At 40.0% G+C, this 12,515-nt stretch overlaps 1 protein-coding gene across 1 annotated transcript in view; it reads right to left on the bottom strand.

Annotated features, from left to right (window-relative positions):
• Positions 1-12,515, bottom strand: part of LOC134634661 (cadherin-7-like) — a 109,624-nt gene that overhangs the window by 39,306 nt on the left and 57,803 nt on the right. The window contains exons 5-6 of the mRNA XM_063483980.1: positions 3,365-3,532; positions 1,311-1,498 (exon numbers count right to left, since the gene is read on the bottom strand). Coding sequence (XP_063340050.1) covers positions 1,311-1,498; positions 3,365-3,532 — 356 coding nt within the window. The remainder of the gene's footprint in view (positions 1-1,310; positions 1,499-3,364; positions 3,533-12,515) is intronic.

Genomic DNA, 12,515 nt, shown 5'->3' with positions numbered 1-12,515 from the left:
AAATTACTTTTTACATTTAACTTGACAATTTTCTTTATTTATGTAGTTGGTGCCAGTAGCGCTGTTATTTTGCTGAGTTTGGGTCTTTTCTTGAGTTTGAGACGACTGGAGAAGTAAACTTTGGGTGACCGCGTGATGTTTATTTCATCACAAGAGGTGGAAATAGTCAGTGCTGATTTGTCATTAGTGATTAGCACTTAATCCAAACGTTCTGCTGACATTTAAAACACAGTAGGAAGGGCAAAGCGGAGAAAGGAAAAACAGGGAGAGGAACTTATCCTAATATCCTTCATAAAACAAGTGTTTGCTGTCTGGCACAAAGAGACCACAGTGCACTGAGATTCAGTGGCACCGTCATTATTCTTATATAAAAATATTGCATCACCATGTGTGTGGTAGTAGAATTTCATATCACTGTTTCCAGAAACAAGTGATTCATCTGTAACACGGATGCATTTAATTAATTAAAGGAAACATCTGGCTTTATTCTTTTTTTTCCTTATAGCTGGCAACTGCTGTGTTGACTGATGCCAACTCAGCCTGAGCTTGTCTCATAATACTTAACAGTCCTACAGCCACTTAGCCCCCAAGTCCTACCGAGGATGCTAAATGTAAAAAAGAACACAAAACTTGAACAGCTGGACAGTGCAGCTTTTAGAAGTGAAATATTTCAGCTGTTTGGGACTATTTTTTGCTGGTGATCAGTAAAGTTTTAGTAAATACTTAAAGCAGCAGGTGGTTTATGTGTTAACAATATAAAATAAAGTTTCTCTCCCACTTCATCTAAATAAAGTAACACGACTCCTATTACAACAGTGTGACTCACCCAACAAAAATGTGTTTTTTAATAGTGGTGCTGGCTACACAGACAGTGTTTTAATTTAAAGTTGTTTTTATTTACTTTTTTTTGTAGAATTTGTTGAAGCAAAGAAACAATCTCAAATGCTTCCTTCCTATTTTTAGGATGACAATTAAAAAATGACAACCTGTGTATCTTGTTATTATTTAAATGTTAAATAGTTGCATGGGGAAAAAAAAGAGAAAAAAGATCGGTTTGCACACTGCTTGCATACCCACACCACTCCAATCTGGATTCCAGGCAGCTTTCAGTGACTCACCAGCTTGGGTACAAAGCCTTAAAATGTTAGCCTGTCTCACTGATTTTCAAGAGTGAAGGTTCAGGACCCTTTGTGGTTACAAAGTCTTGGTACAAACAAGTCTTGGTTCAGCAGTTCTATTCACAATCTGACTGAGTTGGGTTCCTGAATAAGCTGTTAAGTAATAAAACCAGGCTGTTGTTCAAGCTGTACCTTCAGCAGCATTATGACCCCCTCTTGTGTGTCCTCATCTGTCGTTATGTTGAACATGCCGGGCCCATCGCCGTCCATGATCCTGTAGTCCATCTCTGCGTTGGAGCCTATATCAGCATCCGCCGCTTTTATTCTGGCCACAACAGATTGCACCAGCAGGGACTCGAGCACCGTGTACTGATAGTTCTCTGGAAAGAGAAGGACAGGAGTGGATGCCGGTAATGGATGTGCTTATTTCACCGCCAACTCGCTTTCGAGCAGCTACAGCTCGTGCTCTAGCCCTTCAGCTTTGATTTGACTGTGTGTCTCCTCGATGAATTCATGTTACATAAAACAGACAGACAGCAGCAGTCGCACACATGGAATAAAGCGTTTTGTTTCAACTTCATGGTGGCGCTTTGAATAGACTGCAGAGAAAAGCAATGGAAAATTAAAATATGCAATTAAGAACGTCAAAGGCTAATTTTATATTTTCCCATCCTTTAAATTCGGGTTCTGTAACAATATCATCTGCAAAACACAAAACTTTCAAAAGGCCGTCTGAATGTAACAGGTTATCCTTCCAAATGCAAAAAAGAGAAAGTAATAAAAAAATAAAGAAAACTGGAGTCACGCTAAGATTTCTGTGGTACATTTTTTTATGAAATGAAATGTCCACTCAAAGATTCTATTACTCCAAAACTCTCCATTGTGTTCCCTGAGCTTTTGTGTGACCCTCTAGATTTAAAGTACTCTTATGAGAATAAAGAAGGGAATCATATTCATAATCATAATCTCCCCAATCACCATGGCAGAGCTCATTACCAGACCTTTCTGTGTTCCTCACAGTGTCTCCCTCAGCCTCCGTCTAAATGCTAATCTCCCTGACATTGTTTGCCGCCATGTAATCTTTATAATGGCTTTTTAATTTGCCGTGGAGCAGCAGCTCTTTAAAAGACCAAAAAATTGCTTTCCTCCCTCTGTACTGCCCCTTCACCTACCTCCTGCCCTTTCCTCTCCCAAAGCCTGTCCTCTCACGCAGCTAACCTTGGTGTCTTTCCCCTTGGACTAGCTATTGCTCTTGGACTCTATCAGCTCCGATGCTCCGTAATGGCGTATCGATTCTGACCCATGACCCCGTGAGCTCGACTGCTGGAGCAAAATCGAGAACTCCTCCAAAGTCTCTTTCTTCTCTGCGTGACAGCACTGGGTTAAAACGACACTGACGACTTGTTGTGCAAACTTGAACCTTTCTTTCCCCCAGGGACCAGCAAATTGACTCAGCTTCATGGCAGTCCAGTGGTGAGAGCACCAGCCAGACAGCGGTTGGGCTATCAGCAGTAAACCGATTGCTGGCGCTTCGGATTATCATGAGAAGCGCTGCATGCCTTTGAATCCTAAAGCTCGGCCTGGAACCCATTAGCAGCCCGTGAAATAGGCTGACAACAAAAAAAGAGAGAAAAAAAGGCAGTCTGATTGATCCTGGTATCCAACACTGAAGCAAACACCAGCTCTGATGAAGAATAAGGCAGAGAGGTGCACACCTTGCAGGAAGGCTGGTTTTTAATTTGGCATTAAAAGTCCAAATGTTTGCTGAAAATACAAGTTGGAAATATGAAGAGACACTAGGGTAAGAAAGATTTTAAAAATAACCTTGGAAAACTGGTGAGGTGAAGTTTAATGAGTGTGTTTTGCTTGTAAGAGGTCTGAGTATTTTCTATCCAACTTTATTTTACCACACATTGTGGAAAAAGAAAAGAAATCTCGTTACGGCTTGTTGTTACAGCAACTGTAATAAATTCAAATGATTTTTTTTTCCAAGGGTGAAACAACATCCCAGCCTTTTGCACCGCTGCATTCATTGCATACATTACAAAGTATGCCCTCATTTGGTTCTCTAAGTTCAAGAAGTTTTTCAGTAATAATGATAGATCTTTAACGTTTCATTCAGCCAGGAGGGGGAAAAAAGAAAGAAAGGAGCCGGTTATATTCTGATTGCTGAGTAGCTGTTGAATATGGCATTTAGGCTACAAGCTTAATCAACCCAGTAAGGACAATCAGGAAAAGAGTCTTACTGTGAGCGAACCGAGGCGGGTTGTCATTGACATCTGTGAGTGTGACCGTTACAGAGGTGGTGCCGGAGAGGCCACCCATTTGGCCAACCATGTCTTTGGCCTGGATGACGAGAACATATTGATCCCTCGTCTCCCGGTCCATGTTTGGCAGAGCTGTTCTGATGACACCTGATGAAAGAACCAGAGAGGACGTTTCCAAGTTTGTATATATAACCCTTTGTCTCATTTTCACCAGAACTGCCTGTCAAGTTTGAGAAAAAAAAACCCAAAACCCCAACTCAGTTTAAGCTGAAGGGTTTCAAATATTTAGACAGTATAGTACTTATAGTTAGAATAGTTATAGTTATAGTTGTTTATACTTTGTGAGGGAAATGGGATAAAGGTGGAGTGATTTAATGAAACATGCAAACATAAATGGAATACAATATATGAGGCAAAAACAGAGTTTGGATTGTCTTTGGATGTTGCCCTTTTGTTCTGTTCTTGGTCAAGATGATCCCACACCGCTACAATAATGTTGAGGTCCGGGGAGGCCAATCCATGACTGATCTTACTGCATTGGCAATGTCTTTGGGTTGGGATCGTTGTCATGCTGAAATATGAAGCTGTTGCCAATCCAGATGGTATTGCATGGTGGATCAAAATTTGACGGTACTTTTTCATGTTCATCATTCCATCAATTTTGATCGGATCTCTGACCCAACTGGCTGAAATGTAGCCCCAGACCATAACAGACCCTCCACCCTCTTTTTACAGATGGCTGTAGACACTCATTGTTGTACCTCTTTCTTGACCTCATCCATACATATTGCTAATGATTTAACTAGAAATTTCAAATTTGGATTCATGACTCCAAATGACCTGTTGGCACTGATTTTCAGTCCAGTTCTTGTGTGATTTGGCATACCTCAGCCTTTTCTTCTTGTTTCACTTTCTTAAGAATGGCTTCTTAAAGGCCACCCTTCCCCTCAGACCATTTCTGATGAGGTTTCAGAGAAGGACAGTATGTATGTGTCAGGTCTTTGTTGTATTTTTCCTAATTCATAGAGACATAAATTTAAGATACAGTCTATGTGCTGTAAATGGTTTTTTAGGCGTGCCACTCTTTCCTTTGTCCTTGTCTATTTTCCTCAAACAAGGGCACAGCATGCTGAGATATGCCAAGTTTTCAGCTAATAGCTGTTTAGGAATTACCTTGATGGGGAAAAATCCTATTTTATTCCTGTCAAACTGTGTTATCTTTGCCATTTTTCATAGATTCAACTAAATAAATAGGAACAATTTATGTGTTTTGTGACAGGCTGCTAGTAACAAAGTGCCTAAAGATACAATTTAAAATTGGCTCTTTGCTAAGTTACTGTTATGTTTAGACACAACACTGATTTATCCCTTGAGCTAGATGACTTTTTTGTGCTCAAATGATTCATAGGTTTGTGTTAAGTGGTTTAACAAACAAAAACCTTGTGTTTTTTGGCATACTGGACTGAAAATGAGTGAAAAAGCAGCCAATTTCCAAAAATTAACTTTGAAAGACCTTCAGAAAACCTGTAGAACTGTTGTTCAAGACTGCTTTGAAATTACAAGAAAGTCTGGCTTTTCAGCTTACGACACTGTCAGCCACCTACAATGCAGTTTTGAGAAGTGCCTCAAGTGTCTCGACCTTCAGTCATATCTTGAGTGAGGCGACCTCAATAGGTCACATGACAAGGTGAGACAAGATCTCGGTGGTTTCACCCGAAACCTTTGGTTGTAATGATCCACGCCTTTTTCCACACTTTGACTCATGCAACGAGGCACATGGTTAATAGTAGGTTAACAATCCTCTTATCAAACAGCCCCCACCTGGGTTTAAATATCTGGGACTCTCCCTCATTTGGTTTTAGAACTGAAGAAGCGTCCCGGATAAGAGGTGAAGCATCTTCAAGAAAGTCTAGTCATTTTCTTTCCGAGATCCTTAGTCTACCATGACCTGGATGACTACACGGACGTAATGTCTGGCTCTTTGAAAGCTAAATATAATGAAATGCTGGGTAGCTCAAAACTTTAGCACAGTACTGGACATTTATTCATCGATTTAGCTATCTATAACAGTCATTTACTGATTTGGTTTTTTTGTAAAGTATATCGATTGTTTATCCAGTTGCTTAAAGTTTAGCATCCAACAGTAACAGTATGTTATGTACTCCTTCACCTACTCTTCAAGTAACAGATCAAAAATTGGCTTATCTCTGATACCTTTTTTTCTCATTCATGTTCATTTTGATTCATTTACTCAGAACCTTTCCCTGATGCAAAGCTTTAATTGTCTCGTATCCATTGCTTGTGTTTTTAACATGAAAGCATAAAAAGCACCACCTTACAAACTATGACATCAACCTCAAAATGATTTCAGCTTTGAAGTTAGTTGGTAAAAAGACTCCAGTCGTGCTAAAATAGATGCTGAATTCAGACTGGAAAAGACTGATCACATCAATCATCTAGTCTTTACTATGAGAATGCTTTGACATGGAGTAATTGTCCATAATGACTGGTCCCTTGTTTACACACCGGCAATGATTTGTGACTCCTTTGTGCCCTCAAATGTGCCGTCACTCCAAATAGTTTAGGGGTCTGAAGCATGATGAGGATAATGTAAAGATGCTGTCAGAAAAGCGAACACATACAAGGGGACATTTTTGCTGCCAGGGGAGGCATTATCTGTCTGTCCCCCTGTCATGATTGATCTGTATCAGAAAAATCAGAGATGTGTCAACACTGACATCCAATGACTGGCTCATGCGATTAGTGCTGCTGTGCAGTGTATACTTTAATCACCACAACAGCATTAAACAAAGTTGTGATACACAAGCACAAATTATTAAAAAGCGTATGGAGAAATCTTTTCATTAACAGCATTTTTCTAATCTCAGCTTTATCTCCTGACTACAAAGATGATAATTCCAGAAAAAAATTAACGCGACACATTTAAATGCAAAGAAAAGTGCCCTAATCCTTCAAAAGCAATCACTGTTGCTTTCAAAGTTAATGACTTGCCACACAATGTGTTTCATTCATTAAATGGCACTTATTAAAGATTCCTACAGAACCTGAAAGATTACTCATTAAGAACCACACAAAGCCACAGAATACAGTTCCTGAATAAATGAATCATTTTTGGTTGCTTTATCGTATTCACAGGCTGATGAAGCAGATCAAAGAGGGTGCTCTTTCTTAGCACTGGCACCTGAAGAATTTCCCATAATCCTTTAAATTACCCACAAAAATGGCATGCAATTGAGGTCCAGTTTTATGACATTGAAATAAAAAATAAAAATAAAAAAAATGCACACATTTGCTCATTAAATGCTATCCCCTTTGGTGTGAACGGTGTTGTCTTTAGACATAAAAAAATAGTTTGCAGATTTCACAGACATAGATTTGGACCAATGTTTACTCAGAGCTGCACTAATCAATAGTTCCATTTGCACAATGGCTCATTTAGAGTGTAATGTGAAAGGTGGCACTTGTATAGATTACAGAGGTTTGCCAGCCTGCCCAGAGTTTTAGTATGTTCCATGTTTATCCTGCTTTTGTGATGACAAGTTCAAGGCTCTTACAGCCTCATTAACCCTCCTTTATTTATTAATTTCTTTTTTGATTTCCTGTGTGCTACCTACTCCACACCAAAATGAAGACTCTATTTGGTGAACATAATCGAGCATTTAGATGACAGAGCCAGACGTTTTCCTTTGGAGGATGTAGGCCAAAACAGAATTAAAAAGACTATAATATTGGATATTCATCAGACTGCCAAAAGCATGACTTTATTAGTAATTAGTACTATTAATAATCTTCCTCTCTGTTTGAGTGATGTGTAAATTTAAACAGTTCAAACACAACCTGAATGTTATAATATTGTAAAAAGAAGCTGTTCCATTTATTTTCCCTTTAGTTAATATGCATGCTGCATTTGCTTTTTTGTTGTAGTTCAGCAGCTTTTCAGCTCCCTATTTTAATAATTCTGAACACATTTATGAATGTTTCTTTCCAACATATATCTGATAAAGTGCTGTCATTAAGATGATTATGCTCTGCCACATTCAAATATTATGTATGAGGACTGTGTGCTGTTTATTTTAAGCATAAAGCATCTTTTGGACCAAACGGGTCTAAAATCAAATAAAATGCTATACACACAGACCTTTCCTCCCTAACTCAAAACTACAACTCTCATCACTTCACGGCCCACCTAATCCTCATCCTTTCTTCAACCCGAGCAAGGATTGCAGCTCGGGTTCTCGGGAGAATAAAAGTACACACACACGCGCGCGCACACACAGAATTTACAATTCACCTCAGCCCAAAAACAAAGGGGGGAAGGACAAACAAATCAAGAAAAGTGGGTCACAAGACTTCAAGAGAAAAAAATGAAGATGCTTTTTGACCGTCAATCGTGGCTGTACTCGAAAATAAACAATTCCATTAAGTGTTTAATTTTCTTTCTCTGCCATCCTTTATTAATGTCATTACAGTCCCTCCAGCAGAAAAGTGTTATTGGCTGCTCTAAGTAAATGGCTCAGTTAGCTAAATTATACTGAGCTGTCCACTGCTTTTCTCTAAAGTCCCTGCTCCAGGGCTTACGGTGGGATGACGTTAGTCAATAAAACAATAATCTTTAGCTGCTGCTCTACAAAACATGCCATTTCAGTATAATAATGAACAGTGCTGCAAAAAAGCAGAGGTGTCTTTCTCTCCTTTGGGTAAGCCTCAGTGACAAAAATGTGTCATTTGTTTCTTTCCTTTTTTTAGTCTAATGCTTTTATGCTTAGATTTTAGGCATCTATCTCTGTATGTGGATATTCACCCATCTGTTCGGTTTATCTCTCACATTCTTTTCCCATCCATCCATCCATCCATCCATCCATTCATCACTTTTTTGTTGGTTCGTGCACAATGTAACCTCGTAGCCAATTAAAGAGCACCGCCAGTGCTCTGGTGTTTGCTGTAGTGACACCTATGAACCCTGTTTACTGAGTTGCATCAGAAAGGTTACTTCAAGCCTTCAATCCAGCAAGGCTCCCTAAATACTAGCTAGACACAAACAAAAGTTTTCTGTTCTCTGCTCCACATAACATCACCATAGAGACATAGAATGCATGGGCAGACCTGAAAGAGGCATCTTTAAGGATTCACAAGAAGTAAAACTGAGACGGAAGCTGGATAATGGTCGGATTATAATAACAGCGGCAATGGATGGCTCCTAAAAGGTGAAATAAAAAAAAAAATGAAAAAAAGATGTTAAGTTTGTGCAGCCAGGAGTGAGACAAATGAATGTTCTCACTAAACCATAGATCGGCTTCACACACAATTGATATACTTATTTAATATCAGCTTGGTTTGTTGGAGGTTGAGAGATATTGGCTGTGGTTAATGATGCTGTGAATCCTGATTCTAGCAAGTTGGAGGGAAGAAAAAAAAAGAAAAGAAGCAACATGTTTCTCTTCCCGCCTGGCCAGAAGCACACATACTTCTCACCGAGCGACACTGCTAATCCACACGGCATTGTTGCAAGGCTGTTGTTTGTCTGCTGGGTGCCAGCCCCCTCGCTCTCTATCTCTGTTACCCCGTGCGGCGCTAGTGTCATTCCTGGGGAGAGGCGATGATTAAAATCCTTCTGTCGCTATCACGGCACGGCCTAGCGTTGCGCCGTGACTCCTTGCCTCCGGTGCAAGCCAGACGCATTGTAGCCATGCATTTATCTAGCTGTCTCCACACCACTGGCGGCAGACGGGTGGGCCACGCTCCCTGCTAAAGCCCAGATACTTGACATTTGTCTTACGAAGAGGAAATAAAAGTGCAGGCTTTGGAGGAACCCTCTGGCTCTGCGTGCAGCTATGAGAGGTACTGATGAAGGTGATGAACACTTAAACATGAAGGGCGCAGTATGTGATTTGCTGAACCCCTCAGGCGGTCCAGCTTACAAGGGAAAAATCCCATAACACAAAAACAGGCCACACAAACAGGGAATAAAACCTGCAGCCTAGGTAGTTTATTACTGAGTGACATTCAAACATCATGCTCTAATCATGGGTCACTATAGCTTCCCAAGTACCCAAGAGTGTGAAAGGGCCACATGATGCCACAGTACAAAAGACCGGTGTGTTACACAAATAAGTCATTATGTCCAACAAGTTACACACAGGGCACAGGAGCCATTTATTTGTAATGTTAAGCTGAAAGGAAATGTGCTTGCGTGTGCGCACGGCCGAGTGTGCGTTTGCGTGCGTGTTGTTTGTGATTAGAATTAAAAAATTGCACCCCCCACTCCCCACTCTCTCGATATTACCTGCCTGAACCGCAGGAGGCAGCCAGATTTATATCTAGCCTTCAGCTGTAATGTTTTCGATTTAGTGCAGTCACCACAAAAAGAACCCGTGCAAAGCCACAGCGACACACGCTTTTCGGAGAAGAGGGCAGAGAAAAGCACACAAGATTTTTAAAAGGACCATGTTAATATCTTAATCACAGCCTGATCACGGCAAACCTTTCGTCTACTGACCTCAGTGTCTAAACTTCACAGCTACAGAGTACACAAGGATTAAATGTGGCCTTTTCTTTTATTTGAGCGATATCGGTTTAATTAGATTCTTAGTCCGAGAAGAGACAAAGCTCAGTCTGTCATATGTTGGTACTTCAGTAGCTGTCGTATTCAGATGTCATACTCGTGTCTTTTTCAGAGGCATGCTATGTCACATCTCAAACACCCCACCCTCCTCATGCAATTAATCCACTCATTCAGGCACCTGTCATTTTCTACTAACTGAATTCTGCTCTTGTTATTCCAGCTATTTAGGTTTGTGACCATGCATGCATGCTTAACAGTGCTAATGTGCATGGATAATTGTCTCTAAAGGAATGGCCATATCGACGAGGTGTATGGCGCAGGGCTTTGGGGCAGCTGTTCAAACCTCCTTGAGCTTGCCATCAATTAGAACACAGTCCTGAACAGCGTTACCATTTAAGCTTCACCTTCAAACTAAACTACGAGCTATCAATCAATATATATTACAAAATCCTCTCTTTAGGCACAGTAACGTATGTATTTTGCTGACATTATGCACTGCTTGAAAGTTACTGGAGCTATTTGGGATTAAGTACTTTTCCCAAGGGCACCTTGTAGATTTCATTTGGGATTAAGAACCAAAGTAAAAGACTTGTTAGACGAAAAAGAGCAAGGATACAACCCACCTAACATCAGGTCACACATCTCCACCCTTCCAGCAGCTTCCCCCACCACCAGCTATTAGCACTCTGCCAGTTAATCGCAAGCGCAGTATTGCAGTGTGGAGCAAGTGTAGTGTTCGACTCAGGCACTTTGTCAAAGTCACCCTCTGCTATGGCCTAGGCGTGTGCTGCAAATGGGACTAATTAGTAACTTACAAAGACAGAGGCACAGTGCTCATCCCACAATACTCAGCACCAGGTTGGTGTCTAAAAGCTAGTCTCTCAGCGCCACAGTGTATTCTGTAAGATACATGATATTGACAATGTGTTAAAAACTGACAAGTAACACAAACAATGTGGTTCCTTTCACAGTCAGGCGAGCGCAATATTTTACACCTGGATGTCATCCAGGTGTAAAAATGAAAGAACTAAACCAGAATTACTGGAAGATGAGCAAAGAAATGCAGCCCGTCTCAAGGAAAGATTGTTGTTGTGTTCCTAACATTACTAAGTTTGCTTACTTTGTGACGCACTTCTTGCTGGAATACGGTTACACTGCAAAGAAGTGGCCACTTTTAAGCAAAGTACCTCTCAGATTATTATAAACAGATTATTTTCTTAGCAAGCAAATTATTTTTGACGAGTAGTCTAGAAAAGAAATGCGTATTTCTTGTGTAAAGTTTTTGACAACCATCAATTGTCTAGTACTTTTTTGTAAAGATCACACAATTTGGTCCTCCAACACAAACACTAATTACGCTATCAATTTTATGGCTGACTGCCTTTTAGGCCCACAGTTGATGCATGTCCTCCTAACTTTCATTAAAGTGGGAGTTTAATGTTTGCCAGCGGCCATTGTTGCAACAAGTGTTGTTGCAAAAACAAAAACAAAACACAACAAAAAAACTACAAAAAAATAAAGGAAAAAAAGTTTCTGTCTGTGGCACAACTACAGATAATTTATAAGGAAAGTGAACATTGTGTTTGCTGTGACTGTAATCTGCTGCTCATACTCAACTGGTCATACTTGAACAAGTGATCTTGTTGCAGCAAAACCTCTGATTACACTGAACTTACCAAGGTGGTTTTGTTTTGTTTTTTCAGTATAAGATTCTTTATTGTAAAAATACAGAAATAAATGTATCTTAAAAGCCATTTGGGGAATGTTTTTGATACAGCTCTTAAAAACGTTTTTGTACATGAATACCCAGTGATCTTCTACAGATCACTGGGTGACTACAGTGACTACAGTCAACTGCTTACTAAGACAGTCATGTGGCAACAACTCATTGCATTTAGTAAAAACAACCTGAAGAAGTTCAAACTGAGAATCTGAATTGGGAAGAAAGCTGATTAAGGTGAATTTGAACGTGGGATGATGTTTGTGCTAGATACCGAGCATTTCATAAATTGCTGATCTACTGGGATTGTTCAGTATAGCCATCTCTAGGGTTTACAGAGAATGGTCATAAAAAGAGAAAATATCCAATGCTAGCTAGTTATCTGGGAGAAAATCACTCACTGATGCTAGAGGTCAGAGCAGGATGGCCAGACACCTTCAAGCTGATATCTTTGTGCATGCTCAATCATCCAGGTAAGTAAATTCCGAAAGGTTGATACTGTTTACCTGGACAGCGCAAGGATTAACGCTACGTCCAGGCGAACAGAAATAACCTGATAGGAAGGCAACAATAACTCAAATAAAAGTAAGTAAGTGAAATTTTATTTGTATAGCACCTTTCAAGACAAAAATCACAAAGTGCTTCACAGAAAAGCTAAAACATAAAAACAGAAATCCAACAAAAGCAAGTTTAAAAAGATGGGTTTTTAGCTGTTTTTTAAATGAAACCACTGAGTCCACAGATCTCAGGCTCAAAGGAAGGGAGTTCCAGAGTCTGGGGGCCACAGTTACAAACGCTCTATCGCCTTGACCACTTCTTCAAACTAA

Source organism: Pelmatolapia mariae, linkage group LG9 (genome assembly GCF_036321145.2).
Source record: "Pelmatolapia mariae isolate MD_Pm_ZW linkage group LG9, Pm_UMD_F_2, whole genome shotgun sequence".
Lineage (NCBI taxonomy): Eukaryota > Metazoa > Chordata > Actinopteri > Cichliformes > Cichlidae > Pelmatolapia > Pelmatolapia mariae.
This window is presented reverse-complemented; position numbering and strand designations above follow the sequence as displayed.